This window comes from Carlito syrichta, unplaced genomic scaffold (genome assembly GCF_000164805.1).
Source record: "Carlito syrichta isolate Samal-C Ts95f unplaced genomic scaffold, Tarsius_syrichta-2.0.1 Scaffold316030, whole genome shotgun sequence".
NCBI classification, from domain to species: Eukaryota; Metazoa; Chordata; class Mammalia; order Primates; family Tarsiidae; genus Carlito; species Carlito syrichta.
Genome location: NW_007260126.1, coordinates 65,330 through 88,279, shown reverse-complemented (window position 1 = coordinate 88,279; position 22,950 = coordinate 65,330). Strand labels below are relative to the sequence as shown.

Sequence of the window (22,950 nt, the reverse complement as noted above, 5' to 3'; positions counted from 1 at the left end):
TTCACAGTATTCTTTATTACTGTTATCTCAGATATCAGCTCCTTCCTAGTTTCTTCTTGTGTCTCCTCAATTTTTTTAAATCTCCCCTTTAATGTCTTGATATCTAGGTTTGTAGTTTGAGACCCTTCATTCTGGGGGCTCTTCATTGTTTGCATTCCAAAGTCAGTTTTCTCAGTGTCTGCCCTCCCAGGTGTCTGGGAGATACCCATACTCTTCTTTTGGTTTTTCTTCATTTGTGTAGATTTTTCTCTCTCTTCCCCTTTCCCTCCTCTTCTTTCATTCTGTTTTTGAGGGAAGGTGGGGTTGCTTTTATTTCTCTTCTGCAATATACTGTTCTTCCTTATGAGGGTCTTCTGGCTTTGTTCACTTTTTGAGGTTGGAGTGTAGGCTGCAATCTGTACTTTTTGCAATTTTGAGGTTTAATTGAGAGGGAAGCTGTGTTTCAGAGTGTATATGCTGATTCTGTCATCCACACACAGGTATAAAATCAAGAAACAGTGTAAGTTAGAAGGCAAACAACAAAAGTGATCAAAACAGACAGTCAAAATGATAAAATCATAAGTCAAAATAAGCGATCAGACTACAGTCACTTCAGCTCTGATCTCCAGCCTCTCCCCTTAGTTTTTCGTTGCAGGCAGCTAGATTTACTCGCAGGTTGGGTTTGTTTTTGTTTTTGTTTTTGTTGGAGTCTCACTCTGTGGCCCAGACTAGAGTGCAGTGGCTGCTCCCGGTCACCGCAGCCTCGCATCCTGGGCTCCGGCGATACTTCCACCTCAGCCTTCCAAGTAGCTAGAGCTACAGGTGCTGGGGTTTTTTTTGTTTTTGTTTTTAGCCTGCTGCCTGGGATTTACTTTTGTCTGATTCAGCATAGCGGTGGGCTTTGTCTCCTGTTTAGCAACGTTACCTTAGGAACCGAGGTGGTGGTTGTTGATAGGTGGACAGGGCAATGGAAATCTCTGCCTGAAGAATGGCTGAGGCAGATTCACTTTCGCAGATCCATTTCTCTCCGCTTGTCTGTGTCCCCAAGCTTGGGGTCGCACGCTGAGTGCCTCAGCCAGGGTGGGCCCAGAGCTCCAGAGCACCAAAGCTCCAAAGGGCAGACGGTGAGTGGCAAGAGAGGTCCTGGGCCCCCAAAAGGGTACTTCAGCCAGGAATGGGACTGGTGTCTCTGAGGGGCGGGCGCCCAGAGCCTCCCTGAGTGACCGGCGGCTTGGTGCTGGGTGCTGGGAGAGAGATAATGTATCCAGGGAGGGAGCTGAGACCTGAGACTCCCACACAGGCTGGAGTCACATATGGTGAAACAGTACCAGCAGGGGCTGCAATATCCGGCCCAGCTTGGGACCGAAGGTCCCCGGGCCTCAGACCAGCGTGGCTGGTGGTGGGCTGGGAGATGGGGGAAGAAAAGAGTCTTTTTGGGAACTCACGTTCAGAGAACCTCAGAAGTCCACCTATGCCTTCGCCATCTTCTTTCTCCAGTTCGATCAGTTTTTAAAAAGTTCTTTGAAAATATTGTGTCATTTCTATCCTGAAAAATTATTCATATTATTTTAACCCTTAAATATCTGCTGACCCATGTGTATTTAGGATCATGGATATCAGTGTTTGTTGTGCCCATAATGGCAAAATTTTCTGACAATTTGAACCATAATTAGTGAGAGTGAATGTAGATAAATTAATTTAAAACACTAAAATATGTGATACTACTATGTGACATTGAATCTAACAGTGGCATAGTGAAACCAAAATATTTCATTTCAGTTTACAGTTCAGTGAAAAATCCCAAGAAAAAGCAAATTGTTTTATTTACTTCTTATATCTGTTTTTTCTTTTTTCTTTTTTTTTAGTTTGGATAATTTCTGTTTTGTTTTCTCTTTAATTTTGCATAAATAGACACCACTTGGTAGCCTATTCTTTTCACTATTTTTCTGAAGTTTTTTCCTACAGAACTTGCCAGTTGTGTGTGGTTCTTCACTAGTAAAACTGTAATAACTGATAATAACCCAGCAGTTTCTGTAATTTTCTTCTCATGTATCTTTGTTTTGGGCAACAGAATTCCCTTTTAAAATGAAAACAAATTAGAAACTTCAATTCACAAAACATTTAAAAGCAGAACTTCTTTGGTAAATGTTAAAGTGTAGAGACTAGAATAGTCTGGAAACCTCTTGGACTTTTCCCTCACCTCTGGCATGGCCCCAAGTACTAGTCTAAGGGAACACAGATTCCAACATAGACAAACTAAAAATTATGCCCTTACCTTTCTTTCTCCAAATGACTATTAGAAATCTCAGTTACTATGTTCTAGTTGCTTGCATACATTTTAAAATAATGTAATCTAAAGATGAACTGTGAATAAAATTATGCAATTATTTAATTTATAGTAATATTATAATAATAAAGCTCATTTTTTTCAATTCAAAAATTTTAAATGGCCAAAAGTAAATGAAATAAGTTTTGACTTTCAATATCATCCTCTTAAAAAATCATCATACAGTTTTCTTTAATCATTATCATATTGGATCATGCATGTTTTGTCTTGTTTTATTTCTGCTGTATCCACACTGAAATTATTAAATTGGCAAAAGGAATGCATAATACTTGCATTATATTTTTGAATTAATTAACTAGTTATATGATTGAAATGCAATATATCTTTAATGTATTTTATGAACCTTGGTTTAAACAGGTTTGTGCTTCTTTGCTACGACATGTAGTCAACCTGAGGTTATCATTAGACACTACGTAAGTCTGTAATAGTTTAAGAGAAAAGTTATTTATAAGTATTGGTGATTTTTATTCATAAGATAATTGCATTTTCTGTTAAACCCAATAGCTATTACTGGAACATTTGGAGTGCCTTGTGTCACGACATGAAAGGTCGCTAAGAATGACGGTGGTAAAACGGCAAGCCCAATCTCCCTCAGGAGTATCCAGTGAAGTTGAGGTTCTCAAGGCACTGAAATCTTTGTTTGAACACCACAAGGCCTTGGATGAAAAGGTATCGTATGGACAAAAGATTTCAAGCTTAACTATGCTTTTATCATCAGCATGAAGCTCTTCTTAGTCTTCATCCATTGACTTATCTGACCCTTGAAATAAGTTAGTTCAGGAAGACACTTGAGATATATGAAAAATCATTTATAGATATAAAAATGGATTGCTATATGAATATTGGTAATATTCATAATCATTTTCTTTCTCTATACCACTGAATCTACGGGCTTATCAGAATTAGACTTCCATTATGGTACTTTATAGCCCTAGTTCAGATGGCCAATTGAAATGTAATATTGTTTATTAATATTATATTTATACTTTCTCTCTCCTCTTTTTCAACACCCCTTTCTCTCTCTGAAATGCATGTCCATAAATGCCAAAATAAGAGACCATTAACTGAAAATTCCACCTATTTTGAAGTGTAAATTTGATGTACTTAAGTTTTTAGACATTTATTTTAGAAGCATCCAGTTTTTTCAGGTATTTAATATCTTAGTTTTGAATATACATTAGAAGAGTTTCTGCATGTAACAGCATAAAGTATTGGTGGAAAAGCCTGCTTTTAGATCTTTTAAAAAGTAGCTGTAAGCTTCTCTTAGCTGTTACTCAAATAAGTTCTACAGGCATATATAAGCCAATATGATGATGATATCCTTTGGAGATTAGGAAGGCTTATGACATGATTTTAATTTGGTGAAATTTCAAAGACTGAACTTTTAAAAATTAATAAAGCTTTTAGTACTTACTAGAGTGGAAATTGGGGCACTTCATTGTAAAGTATCTGACAAGTTCTGAGCATGAAAATCCAAACTAGGGATTATTGCCGAGTTAAATCTAGTTTTTGAGCATGCAGACGTTTTTGTTCCATTTAATATTTATGTACATTTATATTTTTATCATCAGTATTTCAGATGTTCTTAGAACAGAGGATTATGTGAACTGTGTACATAAGGATAACTACAATTCTGTCTTCTAGAGTATTAAGAAATTATATCTTATTTTTTATTTTAGCAATGAGAGGTAACTAGTATGTGAATAATTTTGGATAAAACAGAAATGAAATAATGTAAAAATCCATGCTAAATATCAAATAATCATTTAATATTTAATATTTAGTTTTATATTTTCTCTCTTCTCACAAGAATGTATTGTTAAGAATTTTTAAGACTATATTTACAGAATATTTAGTATGTATCAAACTCTTTGGCAGATTTAATATACAAAGGTAAATAAGACATTCTCCTTATTACTGAGTTCATAGTTATTGCTAGGGATTCACATATAAAGAGCAAACAATGCTAAAAAGACATGTGTGCAGCATAATATGTAGTCATAGAAAGAGTTGTGACTGACTCTGCTTAAGTGATAAGAAAGATAATAATGTCTTCAAGAGGGGGTGCCATTTGACTTGGCTATTAAAGAACGAGTAAGGATTTTTTAAGTGGAGAGAAATACTCTAAGTAGCAGGACCAACATATAAAATAACCCAGAGCTGTAAGAAGAGAATGGCCTGTTTAGAGAAGATGAAATAATTTTATATGTCTTAAATGAAGGTCCTAGAGTATGTGTGCTCTGAGATGTTTCACATGGGCACTCGCACATTACTTAAGTGAGGGATTCTTTTATAAAGGAATATTTCTTTATCACAATAGAAAATAATGAACACTATTTAAGACAAATGGACTGATAGTGTGAGTACATTTTAAAAAGAAAATGGTTGCTGCAAAACTTAACCTAGAATTTACTATATAGAAGTTCGGTGAGCTTAGCATAACTATATAAAGTATTCTATAACATGACTCTAAGAGATATAATACTGTGTATTAACTTACCAAAAGTGCCCTGGACATTGGTGAGTTCAGGGGCAACTGAACTGATTATTAACAAGTTACGCTCATGCCTAAAGGATAAACATTGTGAACTTGAGTTCTAAAGCGGGATAGACCAGACAAGTGACCTAACTTCTCTAAGCATCTTTTTCTTCTTTTGAATCAAAATAATAATAGCATAATAATAGCATCTACCTCAGAGTTGTCACGAGAATTACACATAATCTGAGAGGCAAAGCTCTCAGTTTTTAGCATATGGCAAGCCCTCAGTAAATGTTAGTGGATATTATTATTGACATGAATATATCTCAGCACTTAATAAAACTTTTAAGCCAAGTAAAGATGTTGGAATCACTCTTGATCCAGATGCTTATTTTAAATAGCATTTCGATTAGTTATTATGCTCCTAAGTATTAGTTTTTGAGCATGTGCCTAAGTGCCTTCATAAACAATTTTCCTAAATAAGAGTAGCTCACAGCTTCTCGTGGGCATGGGGTAGAATATGAATTCAGAAACATAAACAAGTAATTATAATACATACGAAGGTCAAAAGAAGATGCAAGTAACCACGCTGTGAGTACAAGAAACCACTAACTTTATCATAGAGGATTTGTTTAGAACACATGAATAACTAAATAAACTTTAAAATATTGAGCATAATTGTAGACAATTGCAATGATTGGTGGTCTTCATTATTGATGTCCACTTATTTATACATCCCCTGAGTTACAGAGTAGAATTTTCACAATTAGCTAAGACCAAAAGTAATTTTAACATCAATATGTTTACCAATTCCATGGGTGGGAGAAAATGAGAAATACCCATGAACTTTGCAATTATTCAGAAATCATTGACTATTAAAAAACATACTGGCCAGGCTCGGTGGCTCAGCCTGTAATCCTGTGCCTTTATGAGGCTGAAGTGAGTGGATTGCCTGAGCCTGTGGGTTTGAGACCGCCTGGGCAATGAGACCTCATCTCTACAATAAATCAAAAAATCAGCCGGGTGTGGTAGCGCATGCCTGTAATTCTGGCTACTTGGAAGGCTGAGGCGGAAGGATCACCAGAGCCCAGAAGGTCGAGGCTGTGGTGGCCGGGAGCAGCCACTGCAATCCAGTCTGGGTGACCGAGTGAGACTCAACTCAAAAAAAAAAAAAAAACATATTGGACGTGCATAAGAAATGTAAACCAAAATAAATTAAATACATATGCCTTTCATGTGTATTTTCATGGTCAAATATCACAGTATCAGAACTAGATTAAAACTTTTGGCCTAAGGAGATTTTCTTACAAATATGTTTTTATTACAGGAGTGATAATTTCCAAAATAAAATGTTGCCTTACCTTAATTTCAGTTTGGATTGTGTTTCTTTCATCAAAATCTCATCATGTTTAACATATTTGTCATTTTTAGAAACTTGTTTTATTTTATCCTCAGGGATAAAATTTCTGTGGCTTTGAAATACCTTTTGAAAAAAAAAAACTTACCTCTCAGTATTTTTCCGACCATTATGATAAAAATAGATAGAAAATAGATAAAATTAAAAATTAAAAAGTTTAGATGTATATGAATCATATATTCAAGTGTTACACTATAGGCCTATAAATAAGCAATCAATATATTTTAGCTTGAAGACTACACAGAAAATAGATTAGTTGAAAGTGATTCAATCATAAAAAGAGAAAATTAAGCATAGAAGGCTACAAACTGTGTACATATATTTAGGAAAAAAATATTTTCTCCTAGCATATTAATCATGTCTAGACAGCTTCACAAAAAAAAAAACATCGAATAAGAAAAATAAAGATAATTATGGCATTCTGCTGGCGCAATTATAGAGCAGAGCAAAAAACTAAGACTTCTTAGAGATGCTATATTTTCCTATCAATGCATTTCAAGCCAAGTAGACAAGACAAAATGTTAGGATTTTTTATCCCAGAAAGGTTAATCCTTTGAATCCCCCAACCTTTTTTTCTTACTAAATTTAGCAGAGATAAGGGTGGTGCAAAGTTAACATGTTTTATTTATATGCGTCTTACCCCAAAATTAAACACACAGAGAATAATTCATCCTCATGTAAATATGAGGAAAATATTCATAGCATAATATATTGATATTTGCAGCCTCAATTTTTACATTTATAACATTAACTCAAAATATATTAATAAATTGTTTTGTTTTATTGGAAAGACAGTTTTAGATTCATTACTTTGTAAGCAACACAATCTCAACTCACAAAACACTATTTTAGATGTATTGAGGGGTTATAATTTTACTTTCATATTGTTTGATAAGCTTGATAATTTTTACTCCTTGAAGACTCACTATAATGAGAATATAAATTTTTTAACTTGTAGTAAATAGAAAACAATGTGGAGCAGCTTCTAAGTATTCAGTTTAACAAAAGAAATTCAGGAAGATATTTTGACCTATAATACAGCCTGGATTCAACCATTTCTTATGTGGCTTGAATGACACTTTTAGAAGCATTTTAGTGTATTAATATGTCTTTTGAAATACAGTAGCTTTACCTTTCCACAGCAATCTGGATGTGATCTTATCAATGTTGTACATGGTGAGAGCAAAAGCTTATATTTAGGTTGCTTCATATTGCTGTTCTTATCAACCAAGTTTCCTAAACCTTTTACCAAAAAGCCCATATTTTACAGTTGGTATGTTAGAAAATAGGAATCCTTGTTAAATATTCCATATCTATTAAAACTTCTGTTGAAATATGCATTCCATATGTCAGCTACTGTACTGATTTTCATGGCTTCAGGGTATTTGCTGCTTTATCATCTGTCTAAGCCATTCATACAAAAGTATTCCCCAAGCCAAATCTTCAAAGATTTCTTTCTATGTAGCTACTGTTTGGTTATTAGTCAGCATTGATCTAGGCATTTTTATTAACAATTGGATATTTGTCTAACAGGACTGGCACTTTGGCAGTCAATCTGGTACCACTAAATATCATGAAAAATCCTGTACAGCCGTTTTTCATATCAAATGTCTATGTATGTATCAGTACTTTTCAGATGGTTTGAGAATAACAAAATACAATTAATGATAAACTCCCATGTGGGTATTTTTTAGCTGATTCAAGGTGTATTTCACGAATTAAATACTTCCAGTCATCTGAATATGGATGGTATCATAATACAGTACTAAAATATGATTTAGATTTTTAAAAATTTTTAATTGGGTTATAGATTAATAGGATATTACTGACTTTTTGTTTGTTTGCTAACTGGAAGATAATATTATAACCTCAATTTTAAAATTTTTATGTATCTGAGTTTTCATATATTTTATATATTTAACCGATATTCCCAGTTAATTCTTATTGGAAGAAAAAAATACTATTCATTAAAATACACTATCAATCAATTAACAAAATTAAAGTTTACAAGACTATAATTATGCATTAAAATACACCTTCATTGCAGAAATACTGTAGCCGTCCCATGGGAAATTTATATTAATTTATACATAATCAAAAATTCACCATGAATTGTATCTTAAGTTAAAGCTGTAAAGTTTGTCTACTTCTTTAAGGAAAATCAAACTGCTCCAGTCATTCATTTTAATTCATAAAACTTTTCTCTGAATTTTTCACTTTTGATAAATATAATATGGGCCATATCTATAGATTCAAACATATAACAGCTAAAATATTTAGAATTTATAAGGAAGTAATGAAAAAACACTTATTTGAGTTTCACTTATGTATGAAACATGTGTAAATCATCATTATTTTCTTAAGAAAATGTGTACAGACTTTTTAGTTCTGAAAACAAAATGGTTTAACCCTGGGATCTAAAAGCCAGTTGGAAGTTACAGAATAAGTCCTTTACAACCATTCGAAAACAAAGTAGGCTTCAAATTACTTAAAGCGTAGAAACAATGAACATTTTTCAAGTTTTAAGGATTCTTTCCTTTTAGGCACATTATTTTTGAAGTTAGGTACTAAATGCCAAATGAAAATCCATGATTATTTTATAGAAGTAGAGAAAAAGGTGCAGGTATTTTTTGCCCATTTTTCATGTTTAATCAGTGACTATTTTTCAGATGAGTTCACAATATAATTTCGAACTTTGTCTCCACTTACTATGAATCAGAATTCAGAACAAGACAAGGCAATCTCCAACCCCCTCGGAAGTACTATCAGTGACCCATCAAAAGGATTTGTTTACAAGGAAATCCCTTGATATGGTGATACTACAAGGTGACAATGTATTCATCATATTCCTTCTAGAGTTATTACTCAGAGCACTTAGGGCTATAGCTACCTTACTAACTTGCCAGATTGTCTCTGATGATGATAATGATGGATTCAGCACAGTTGATTATGTATGGGATGTACATTACTGCACATATTTTGATTTTTCTTCTAGGTAAGGGAGCGACTGAGGGTTTCTTTAGAAAGAGTCTCTGCCCTGGAAGAAGAACTAGCTGCTGCTAATCAGGAGGTAACATGCCACACTTTCTCCTCTTTTGAGGTGCAATATTGCTAACAGTATATCCCTGTGTTTCACATCACTTTTATTAAAACTCTCACCAAACATAAATTGCATTCTGTCTATGCCACTGGAAAAACCTGTTGAAACTAGTTGTCAGAGTCTTGTTTTCTGATTTTTGGTTATCCATGTCTGTCACCAGTAGACCTAAGGAAAATTATCAAGTGTTAGTGACATGTGAGCCAGTGAGATGGAGATTTACAGAGACTGTAGGCAGAATGTCTGTCCTTTTAGAAAGGAAAACACAACTCCAAAATTGAAAAACATATCAAATAGCTTAGAAAATGTTACAGATAAAAGTATAAGATGTTATTTAGAATTTTTTAACTTTTTTATTTTAAAGATGTGTGGTACAATTCAGGGTTAGGTATACAAATAATCACTATACAGGTCCTTACTTTTAAAATGTTACAAATAAAAGTCAGCTCCATGGAGAGACATATGTACATATTTTACAAATCAAAGTCAACTCCTTGGAGAGATATATGTACATATATCCTCTCAGGTCCCGCTTATTCTTATCTTCTAAAAGCATTGTGTTCATGTTTAGTGGCATATTGAATCTACTTATTTTTGCTACCATTTGCAATTCTAAGAATGCACTACAAATCATCTCTTTAAAGAGTTACTTTCCCTTTAAAATATTTTACTTCTTTCAAAGAGTTAATTTCCCCTTTAAAATATTTTACTTCTCTTGGTTTTTAGTGCATAAATGAACTTAAATAACTTGGCTATTTATATAATATCATATATATATATACATGAAGCAAGTATGTGTCAGCCACTAAAATATCCCTTTCTCTTTCTCTAATATTTTAAGGCTACTTTTCCCACAGAAGTTTATTCCAGTAATATAATATTGGTATTCCTAGTAGTGAGTATACTCAAATAATTCAGCAAAATCTTCCTACTTTTAATAAGCAAGGGTAGGCAGGAAGAAGGAATGACAAGACGTTCATTAATGGATACAAATATATATTAAGATAAAGAAATATGACTCAGTATTTTATGAATCAGTAGAGTGACTATAGTTAACATTCAATCTAATGTACATTTCAAAATAGCTAGAAGAAAATAGAATAAAGATAAATATTTAAGGTAATGGACTATCCCAATTATGCTGATTTGATCTTTAAACATTATATAAATGTATCAAGTTATTACAAGTACTCCCCAAATGTGTTTTTCATTTATGTATCAATTTTTTAAAAATTTAGATAAATAAAATTTTTAAAAGATATGGGAGACTAATATGAGTAATATTAAGTCTTATAAAGAGATCTCTAACAAGGTAATATTTGCATATACATTATTCACACAGATAAATACACTTATTCAAACAACTCAAAAATCTTGTCAGTACACACTTCTTTGTTTTATACAAATATGCTAGGTTATTTTCTTTATTCCAGCCTTAATAATTTAAACTTTAGAAATAATGGACTTATAACTACGAAAAGACTTAGGTTCATAAGAATTAAAGACTAACAGTGTTAAAAGTATAAATGGAGCCAGGCTTGGTGGCTCAGCCTGTAATCCTGTGCTTTGGGAGCTGAGGTGAGTGGATTGCCTGGGCCCGCGGGTTCGAGACCCGCCTGGGCAACTTGGTGAGACCTCATCTCTACAATAAATCAAAAAAATTAGCCAGGTGTTGGTAGCGTCCGCCTGTAGTTCCAGCTCCTTGGAAGGCTGAGGAGGAAGGATCTCCGGAGCCCAGCAGGTCGAGGCTGCAGTGGCTGGGAGTGGCCACTGCACTCCAGTCTGGGTGACAGAGTGAGACTCCAACTCAAAAAAAAAAAAAAAAAAGTGTAAATGGTGAAATAACCATTTTTAAGACAAAAAAAAAGAAAGAAAGCTTTTTTGGTGATCAGATTCAGCTTAGCAAACTGGATAATTTGAAAAAAAAGAAATTAGAAATTGATATCTCTTGGTCATCAAAAAAATAAAGAACTCAAGGATATGACTAATGACAAGAAGAATTCAGTCTTTATAAGAGATAAAGTAGATAAATTATCTACAGGGTGGGGTGTACTCATTTCTGGAACTATCAGAAAGAAAATGTTAAATGTGTATTCATTTTGTATTTTACTGTTGTTAATTTTGATTTTCATGTATTTTAAAGTATACATTTAGTTTGGGTACACCCCTAAAAATATGGTATTGGTAAGCGCAAACAAACAAAAAGTTTGGTGATTATTAATTTAAAAGCATTGCTTAATATGACAGTGATAGAATTTCTGTTTGTTATAAACAAAGGTATGCTGAGACCGCTTGGGTAAAGTATTTATGCTGGAAAAAAAAAATGTCCCATAAGTTCAAGTGATGCTGTGAAGGTTTGCTCCAGAAATGGCAACTAAATCGTTACTTCAATTATTCATAAAATAAGACAACAACACTTGAAAGCAAAAGTAGAGGAAAGATTTATGACTGTTTCCTAGAATGTAGTTTTAAACCTCAAATTTTACTGCACTATCTTATAGTCAGTATCATGCATTTGATTACTTTTACACTACTACAATAAAATTTTAATCATTAACATCCCTCTATAAGACTGTAGATTTTCTGAATGTTTTCATTTTGTTTTAAATCATTTATGTAAGTAAAATTCATTTGCATAATAAGTGAAGATCATTTGTATAGCTAGTTGTTGTGCTCATTATGAAATCCAATGTTTTCTTTTATTTTTGACTGTAATTAATGTCTGTGTGTTTTAATCAGATGCTCTATTTAGAAATTCAACGGGCCAACAAATAGAAAAGTTACTTTAGTTTTCTAATAATAAGTTATTTATAAAAAATAGTGATTCTTTTACGAGCATAAGGGAGAAAAAGTAACTTTAACTTTATAAAATTGATATTTCAAAATGAAAAAAGAAATCAAAAATCAGAAAACACTTCTAATTTGAGTTCTTGATTCTTGATAGTAACAATTCTTGATAGTAACAATCTCTGTAAGTAAAGCATCATATATTGATGATAACAATATACATTCAGAAGCCTGACAAAATTAAGTTTAGAAAAATTCATACTACTAGCAGCTTGAGAAAAAAGAACTATATGAAGTTTGAATATCAAGAGGAATTAATTGAATAAAATATTTTTTAAAACAAAGAACTAATTTTCATCAAAATATGAAACCTGTTTAGGAGCACATTCTTAGGTATATAGAAATATGTACCATAGATCAAAATAATCGATAACTAGAGCAAAAATTCTGCAAATGGACAAATGAGCACGAGGCTGGAGAAAGTTTTATTTGATATTTCAGATTTGAAGCTAAGTTTAAAATGTTCTTACAGCTGTCTTTTAAAATTCAAACCTATTTGTTTCCCGAGTTCATATGAGAGATTTGAGTTGTGAAGGTGCCATATTATCAGAATCTGTTTGGTTCCTGAGTTTCTGGTAGCAATAGTGACAGTTCAGATAAGAAGGGATTTATCCAAACATTTTTCTGAATTAATTCAGTTCCCAAATTCAGAAAGAAGAATTGAGAGCAGTATTTTTATATATTCATTTATATACATGCATATGTAGAGCCTGAAAAGATGGTAGTTTATTCCACCATCATTATATCATTTTAATAGACTATTCTATAATCTACATATCATTGTTCTCTCTCTCTCTCCCCTTGTTCCATTCTCACAGATGAATCTGGACTTATCATCCTTTAATCAAATATCTTTTCTTTATATAATCTCTTTCATGGAGCTTTCATCCATCCCCAATCATCCAAGAATTCAACAGTGACTTTAGTAGGAAAGAAACCAAAATCTATAGCATGAGGTTTATACTTTTTCCTGAGCTACACAAAAGATATTAAACATTCCTTTGGCATTTCCACAGGGCTTTGCTAATGATTGTATAGATTATTCTCTACCACAAATTTCCATCAGGTGAGGGAGGAGGAGATTTAAAATCTAGCTTGGTGTTTGCTAATCTAGACAAGCACTAAAAGAATGTAGCAACCTGTAGCACATTTTCCAATTTACACAAAAACACCATATGCTCTGGTTGGCCTGAATTACCCCCTGGTTTTCCCAATGTACCTTAGATTCTATATGGCACATGAATAATTGGGTAGCCTCATTAGAAAGAATATAAAACTACTACATGTTCTTTTCTGGAAACAGCTCCAAAATATTCTGCTATGTAAAATGGATGAAGCTACATTGAATTATCTTAATGTTTTTCAAATATAAATAATAATAATCATACATTATTAAAGGAATGGAAAAAGTTTTAGATATTAATACCAAACTATTATTATTAGTTGCCTCTGCTGTTTGCAAGCAAATATACTATATACTTCTGTAGTGTTCAAATTTTTTATAACTTTTCATTATTCTTATAAGTGAATAAAATAATAAAGGTATTTTTGAGCCAGATGCCATTTTTTATATTGATGTTAATACAAGATCTTTTTATTAAGCACTTAATAATAGTAATAGTTCATACTTACTGAGTGCTTTAAATCTCTAGACCCTCTACTGAATACATATGTCAGCACAATATATAAAATATTGCTATGTATATTAACATCTGTTAATATATGTTAATAACATGATGACATATATTATATAGACCTGTAACATACCATCAAAAACTTCTATAATGGTCCTAATTTACTAGTTCTGCTCTAACTCCTACTACCTCTACTGCCCTGACTGTCATTCTAAGGTCGTGTAAAATTATAGAAAGTATTGTTTTTTAAAAAACCCAACATGTTGCTGACTCTAGCTGCCCTTATACTAATGTTGTTACTGGAATGTCTCCACAACTCCAATCTACCCACTGAAATCACAGTTCCCCGTTTAAGCTCAAACTGAGCTTCAAACTGAGACATCACCTCTTTCATGAAATAGTTTATGATTCTTTGCCAATAGTCATGGCTCCTTAGTTTAAATTGCTGAAGCTTATGGCTTCAGCATGTGTTATGACTATTCACTAACTATTAGGGTTAATTATATACTTATCTAAGCCTAGGTCATTAGTTTCCTGAGAAAATACACTACATCTTTCTCATTTGTATTTATTTCACTCAGTACAGTGATATGAACCTCACGATCAACATTTATTTGTCAAATTGCATTATATACAGTTCACTCTGACAGTGATTTAATGTTATTCTTTGGCTATTCCCTTAATGAGCACTTTGAACAATCTTAGACATGCTCAATAAACAGCAATATATTGATCATATGTATTACATAAACAAAGTGCTTGTTTTTTAATATATATAGTTATTGAGCACCTATCATATGCAAAACATTTTGAGAGTCTCTGAAAGGAAGAAATGGAAAGAAAGAAAATAAATAAGGCATTATGCAAATTTTCATGTAACTTGCCCTCTAGTGAAGGAGACAGACATATAAACATATAACTAGGATGTAATTTAGTGCAAAACTAAATAAATGCAAAATACAGGTGTAAACATAGTGCAAAAGAGAAGAGAGAAGGGTATTTCTTCTGAGCCAAAGGATCAGAAAACACCCTAAATAGAGGGAATCTGAGAATACTTTTGAAAGAAGACTGTGATTTGCATTTAAAATTATGGGAAACATTTCAGTCTGAGCAGATGGCATGATTAAGAAAATCTGAAACTCCCTGTCTCAAGAATAATGAAAGATGTTGTGTTGATAAGAGTCCAGGTGTAGAAAGATACAGAAGAGGTTGATAGGACTCAGATTCTGGAGGTCCCTGAATGCCCTGCTAAAATTGTCTATCTTATACTTTATAAAATAAAAAAAAAATGCTAAAGTAATATTTTGGTTTTTTTGTGTTTTTGATTTTCATTTTATGGTAAAGTAAAAAAAATGGAATGCTTTAGGTTTGGTTTGGTATTTTATAAAGTATGGGGTTGAGGTGGCATAGAGTTGGAAAGTTGGCATAATTTAATATGGTTTAATAACAGTGTTATAATATGTGATTTTAATCGTGATACTTTAATTCAGCAAACATTTGTTGGGCATCAGTATCTTCTTTTTGCCAGGCATTGCATTAAGTACTGGGTATAAATATATTAAAGAATTTGTTCTGCTCTCAAGTCTAATCTGGGAGACAAGCATGTTAAAAAGCAAGTGCAAGCTGGACATGATGGCAGGCACCTGAAGTCCAAGCTGCTTGTTGGACTGAGACATGAAGCTGACTTGAACTCAATAATTTGAGACCAGCCAGGGCAACATAACAAGACCTTATCTCTTTAAAAAAATAATTGTAACGGAGAGTTAGTATTATGTGTACAAAATTTCAGTTTGGAAAGATTAATATCATTCTGGGGATGAATAGTGGTAGTAGTTGCATAACAATATGAAAATACTTAATGCCACTAATGATACTTGAGGTGGAACACTTAACAATGCTTGAAATAATAAATGTTATGTGTGTTTACCACAGCAAATATCATTGTAATACAATAACTAATGTGAAAATAAAAATAGGTACACGATTTAGTAGCGTTACCAAAGGGAGCAATTAATTGTATGGTTAGGAATGCAAAAGAACAGATGGTGTCACTAAAGTCTTTCTAGAGAAAAACACAAAACGAAATAAAACATTTTACCCAGAATTTGAAGAGTGATTATAAAGAACTTACCAAATGAACCTGGAGGAATACAAGGGAGGCAGGCAGAAGTAGGTGGGGGGAGGCTACATACAGAGTGAGGGGGTACCTAAAGTCTGACCTTAGTCCTACAGACAACAGCAAGTCAACAAAGAGTTTTTATGGAAGAAGGATATATGATCAGATATTCAATTTTGCAGGCCAATGGTATCTTCAAAAGTTAAACATGAAAAAATGCATATGATGGTCAAGGTACTCTTTTAAAGTTAAAGTTAAAAGAATCACTGTAATACCTTGAACGAATCAAGGAGCCAGTGTCAGAAAATACAGGTTACCCAGGCTGGCATTTCTTCTGTTCTTTTAATAATGGCAAATATGAATATAAATGAATCAAACAACATATTGTAAATAAATATATACATGATGAAAATCTGTTGTAATTTTGCGTCTCTTTGAATGGCGCCCCATAGTCAGATTGTACTATTAACATTGAATACATTTTTAAGGCTATTGTCCTGTAAAAGTAAAGCCAGATTATTTAGATACAGAAAATACAATAAAGTTTTTATTTCTTGCAGAGTAGTTTTGTTATTGCTTACAAATGGAAAACCACAAAAAATGTACAATAAATGGAAGTGCAAACAAGAATAAATAGATTGCATTGTAACAATGTGTTCTCTTTTAGCAGAAGCCTGCTTACTTTTAAAATTATTTAATTAAGCCAGACAAAATGGATTATTCAGAAGCTCCTGTGAAAATTCAATTGACAGACTAATTTGCAGTGAATACACAGGCTTGCTTATTTTAAAAGCTTTTCCACATGATTGCATTATACATAAAAAAGAACTGGCAAACCAGTTAGCTGTAGGTCGAACTATATTTTTTATATTGCCTTTACTCTATGTATGCTTATTCCAGCCATGAAATTTACCAGCTTTCAATGAGAATTTTCTTAAGGAAATTGGCATTTCATTTTACCTGTTCTACAAACAGTTTTATCTTTGAAGTATATCTTTCTAAAGAAAAATTAAGAACTTGCATATGCAAATTAAGAACCACTCGCATTTATAATATTGGATCAAACTAGCAAAAGGAGCTAGAAGCAGCAACTCATATTTTGGGGATTTGGAAACTCATGGATTATGGTGGTTGCTTCACATACATTATTCCATGTAGTTATCACAACAATTCTTTGAGTTGGGTTAAAAAACAGTATTCTGTTGAACCCATAGGAATGAATGGAAAAGTGGAAAAGATGAACAGATAGCAGACAAAGGTGGAAGCTACCCTAAAAAGCAAAGAAGAGACTGGGAAGGAGGGAGAGACATGAAACTCAAGCAAGCCAAGAGTCTTTGAACCAAAAGAGAAATAGGGATAGAGAGACAGCAGGATAATGAGAGAGAAAGGGAGAGAGAGTTAGTTTTAGGCATAAAGGTTGGAGTTGGTCACACATTGCTGGCTGTGAAGGCATAAAGAATTATATTAAAATGAGGTGATTAGATTTATAATTAAAAGATCTCTAGTAATATTTTCAAAGACAGTTTTAATAAACTATACTGAAAGAAGAAGAGCTGTGATGCAAGGAATGTATGAGTCAATAGATGTTAAGAAAAATGGGAGAAGATGAGTAATAATACTCTCTTGAAAAGTTTGGTAACGAAAGGGAAGAGAAGGCATATGCTGAATGAATCGGGCAGTATTGAGAGATAGTCTTTTTAGGACGGGAGAGAATTGAAAATGCATATAGCCAATGGAAAGAAAGGAATAAACAAAGGAAAACATATTATTAATGGCAATATAGTGGTGGATAAGCATAGCTCCAAGATTAGCTGCATGGAACAGAGCTCCTTTTTCTGAGAAATTGAGAAAGGAACATAGAATGTATAGTGCAGTGATGAAAAAAAATTTTGATTTAGAGAGGAAGAAAGACTTGGAATTTTATCAGAGGGATTCTTCCCAAGGAAAGGGGTTATCTGCTAAGGGAAGTGAGGACAGTTAGCATGGGATGGTAGACCTCGAGGAGGTTCTCATTAAGTTACCCCCAGCAAATTAAATAATAACCACTTTTCCGCAACTCTTACCAACTGAAACTACCTATGTTATCCCATTATGTTTCCTTATCTAAATCCATGATGTTATTTTATTCATTATAATTCAAAAGGATGGATTACAAATATGAAACTGATGTTGTCTCTGATGACTTTGACCACTCATAATAAACTAAGAAGTGAAATGTTTCCCTAAAACTTGGGTAAAAATTAGAAACCTTCTAAAATCCACAAGCAACTCAACTACATTGAAATAGTTCGAAAGAAACTTAAATAGCTGAAAATGATCCAGAAAAACATGGAAAAAGTGGGAGATTTGTTGAGCGATATTTATTAAGGAAGTTGCCTTGAGGGACATAATAGAAATACTAATCTGAAGTTGGATTGTTTATGTGAAAATTAATTAAATCACTAAGTCAATTTTCTCTTCAAATTAAAACCGCCGTATCCGTGTGTAAAAAGTTCTTGACGTAGAAAGAGACCATTGCAAAAGTTCTTGAGTTAAATTATTTCAGTATCCTAAGATTGAGAATCATTTCTCTTAGTAGGCAAATTATTCGCTTTTGTATCTTTTAACTCTCTTTCCCAGTTCTGTGAGATAAAAGCAGATTTAATTTTGTACATCTATCACTGCTTTATAAAAGTGATTAATCTTATAATGACTTCCAATGTCCTGCATGTTTATGTATACCACATATCCTAACTCAACTGATTAACTTATTTTCATAGTAATGATATTAGTAAATTTCATCATCAATTTTAAATTAACATTCGAACAGAAAGACAGATAAAAGGAGCTTATTTTATTAACAATTGGAACAAGTCATCATGGCTAAACTTACCAGAAAATAGTATGTGTTTAATAATAAAACAGTGTTTGCATAGGACAACGACATCCTTGCAGCTCTGAACTTATGTTCCTTGAAAGCAATATAAAACTCTCTGATGATATGTTTTTAGCTTGCCTGAAAACTGTTAAGAGTTTCCAATAGACCTACTTATTGGGAACCTATTCTTCCTGTGGGAATTGTATCAGTTGGGGTTAGAAAATTGTATAGTTCTCACTTGGTTTTATTTCATTAAAAAGTTGATGGTTGAACGATGTTCTTTTTACATTTATATTGGTAAATTCAAAGTTTCAACGTTGTAAAACTAGTAGTTATTTACAAAGATCTATGATTTCTTATTGTACCTCCTGATTATCCTTGATGATAATAATGTATTGTAAAGATAAGTGTAGAAACTGTGAATTACCCAAGTTATTATCATCACTAGAAAATGTCTTTTTTTCTGTTGATAATTGTACTCACAGTACAATGTTTCCCAAATAAAAGAAAATTGAGGTGTCTTATGACAACATGTTAGAACCTAACAAAGGAAAGAGAGCTAACAAAATTGTTGTTTGCTACTTCACTATTTTTACTATTTCTAAAGCCTGAGGGAAGCAATTATCTAAAATAGAAGTTTAAGATGTCACCTATTGTGCATAAGACATTTGAAGTATGTTTGCAAATCTTTTCAGACACTTCTATTTTGATTAGAATCTTTTCTTTGATGAAAGCATTGGATTTATTTTTCTTGAGGTAGGAGACATGGTTGTTTTATCTTTGTACATGGAGATTTTAAACTGCTTTTTCTCTCTCTATTAATAGCAAGATTATGTTTGATATTAATATTTTGATCGTAAGCCTTATGAGTTGACCCATTTTATTTTATCCACCTATATTATTTTTAATTTTAAAGTGTATAATTTGAGAAAGATTATTTATTTATTAAAAACTTTAGAATAAATATTGAAATTTAGTGAGAGACAAAGTATAAATTTTAAAAAATTAAGCTGAAGTCAGAAAATTTAAGTTTGAGTTCTAGATATCTCCTTAACTAATTTTGTAATGTCTGGCAATTTATTTAACATCTCTCTGCCTCAGTTTTCTCATCTGCAAAATAGAACATATATTAGTAAATTTTAGACTCATTTATCTTTCAAAGAAGTCGTGATACTTGGATGAGATCATGTACAAGAAAGCACTTTTTAAACTCAATATGCTAAAGTTGTATTTATCTTATTGGGCTCCAAAGGTCAATATTAGTTAGCAGATGAAAAACTTTTCTGTTGATAACAAAGTATTATAAACAATGTGAAGATAAACAGAATGATGGTATTTTATATTATACCCAGGACCAAATCTCCCTTCTTTTTCAATTTTATTTATTTTTGAAATATTATTTTGCTGAATAAACATATGCCTTATTTGTTCACAGGATGATTCTGTAGCACAACATGCATTTTATAAAGGATCTTGAAATTCACTTATTCATGAATTTGGCAAAAAAAACAAATACATACAATTTTGTAAGAGATTACCGTGTGCTTGACACTATGCCAAGCACTATAAGCCCCTCCCCTAAAACATATACACCGTTTTAGTTAATCATTCCAGTTAACCTATGAGAAAAGTATAATTTTTTTTGTTGTTGTTTTGTTTTTTGTTTTTTGAGTTGGAGTCTCACTCTGTCGCCCAAACTGGAGTGCAGTGGCAGCTCCCTGCCACCGCAGCCTTGACCTGCTGGGCTCCGGCGATCCTTCCGCCTCAGCCTTCCAAGTAGAGATGAGGTCTTGCTGCCCAGGCGGGTCTCGAAACCGCGGGCTCAGGCAATCCTCTCACCTCAGCCTCCCAAAGGCACGGGATTACAGGCTGAGCCAACGAGCCCGGCAAGTATAATTATTTATAGTATTTTGTAAATCGGGAAACTGAGGTTTACAGACATTAAGTGAACTGTCTGTCATTAGGAGATGAGGAAGAAGATAACCTACAGGAGAATCAGAATACCTATTATGGAAGTTGCATAAAATCAGAAGAGAGAGAGAGAGTCTTACAAGAAAAAATTACGGAACAGTTAAATAATAGTGTCATTAGAAATTATAGGAGAGGCAGCTACTGTTTTTGAGGCACCACACTGGATCAAGCAATATTTTAGCACCATTTTTTCACTGTCTTCCAGGAAGCTTTAATCATGTATTTCTCTTCACCTTCAGGTTTATGAATTCACATCGTGAGACCATTACTATTGTTAACAGTAAAAAATGATTTAAATTTGCTATTACCTCAGAACTTTACAAGGCAGAAAGTACTATTGTCATGCCATTTTAAAGATGCAGAGAGTATGGTTCCAAAGTCTGAAGTCACTCACCTGAATAATTCAGCAAATGACTGAGCCACTTCCCTTTTTTGGCTTTATTCATGTCTTTCTAATCTGCCTTTTTAAAACTCTTCTTAAGGTTTTGGTAATTCATCACTTATTCCCGTGATTATCTTCTATTCAAGGAATTCGTTGAATTTGCACCCTCACTGATGTGTCTTTTATATCCAAAACAAAGGTGTTGAGGAACACAAAAATAAGCTAGTTTCTATCTCTGGGTTAAAGTGCCTGCCAGAGATGGCAGTACTTCCAGCCAGCAGAGTATTGTAGGATCAAGAATCATACGAAGAAAACTTTTAGGGGTAGGTTCAGAAAGTAACACACAAGCCTCTTGATTACACTCTGTTGAACAAAACTTGGTCTCACAATCACTTTAAGCTGTAAAAGAGATCAGAATGTGCAATCTCACCGGGCTTGGTGGGTCAGCCTGTAATCCTGCGCCTTTGGGAGGCTGAGGTGAGTGGATTGCCTGAGCCTGAGGGTTCGAGACCCGCCTGGGCAACTTGGCGAGACCCCATCTCTACAATAAATCAAAAAATCAGTCGGGCATGGTAGCACTCGCTTGTGGTTCCAGCTACTTGGAAGGCTAAGGCAGAAGGATCGCCCGCCGGAGCTCAGCAGGTCGAGGCTGCAGTGGCTGGGAGAGGCCACTGCATTCCAGTCTGGGTGACAGAGTGAGACTCCAACTCAAAAAAAAAAAAAAAAGAATGTGCAATCTCTATTTTTGTGGCCATATATGAGGGTTCCATTGCTAAAAATGAGAGAATGAATGTTAATGTGCAAGTAGCCTCCAGAATACACAAATATAAAGAGTTTAGAATTTATTAGTGAACTTAATAAAGTCGTATAAAAATATATACCTAAATATCAGTAGTAGTCCCAGGCCAGGAGTAAATAAAGAGAAAGCATCAGAGAAAAGGATGTTTCATTCATATAACTATAGATGTAAATATATTTTATATATCAATGCTGAATTATGCATAGAAATTTGTAGCTAAAACAGCAAATCCAATTGTGAGATAGGAAATACAAAAAGCCCTAAGCACATAGAAACAAAAGTTGCATTTATAAGTGTGAAGCTAGGTATGGTAAGGATATTTACTTACCTTAAGTTATTGTATAGATTAATCTGATCAAAACTCCAGTATATTTTTGAGAACTAAACAAAATATCTGAAATTTCTCTTATTTTATTTTTTTATAAAATAATCATGGAAATTATATGCTGTGAAAATTTCAAAAAATAATGAGGATGGAGTTTTCCCAGCATCTACCCATATTAAAATATATTTTAAAATCTTTCACCTTTTTGGCTAAGTTTATTACTTAGCATTTTATTATTTTCATTGTCATTGTTAATGAGATTGCTTTTCTAATTTTTTTTCAGATAGTTTGATGTATATGTATGGAAATGCAACTGACTATTGTATGTTGATTCTGTGTCCTGTAACTTTACTAATTTGCTCATTAGTTATAACAGGTTTTTTGTTGTTTTCTTGGAGTTTTCTATGTTTATGGTCATGTCATTTGCAAACAGAGATTATTATGTTCTTCCTTTTCAGTTAAGTTGCTTTATTTCCTTTTCTTATCTAACTGCTATGGTTAGGATTCCAATGGTATGTTGAGAAGAAATAGTAAGGTTTGGGCATCTTTTCCTTCTACTGGATCTTAGAGGAAAACATTTCAGTTTTTCCCTGTAAAGTATGATCTTAGCTATGTGCTTTTCATATATGGTCTTGACTGTGTTGAGGTAAGTTTTTTCTACACCTTCTTTTTAAGAGTTTTTTTCATAAACAGATGTTGA

General features: G+C 33.1%; 1 protein-coding gene across 1 annotated transcript in view; it reads left to right on the top strand.

Moving 5' to 3' along the window:
• The window catches only part of LOC103276307 (liprin-alpha-2-like), a gene marked incomplete at its 3' end in the record, with an annotated part of 232,173 nt that overhangs the window by 145,792 nt on the left and 63,431 nt on the right, over window positions 1-22,950 (top strand). The window contains exons 3-4 of the mRNA XM_008073712.1: window positions 2,831-2,995; window positions 9,218-9,292. Coding sequence (XP_008071903.1) covers window positions 2,831-2,995; window positions 9,218-9,292 — 240 coding nt within the window. The remainder of the gene's footprint in view (window positions 1-2,830; window positions 2,996-9,217; window positions 9,293-22,950) is intronic.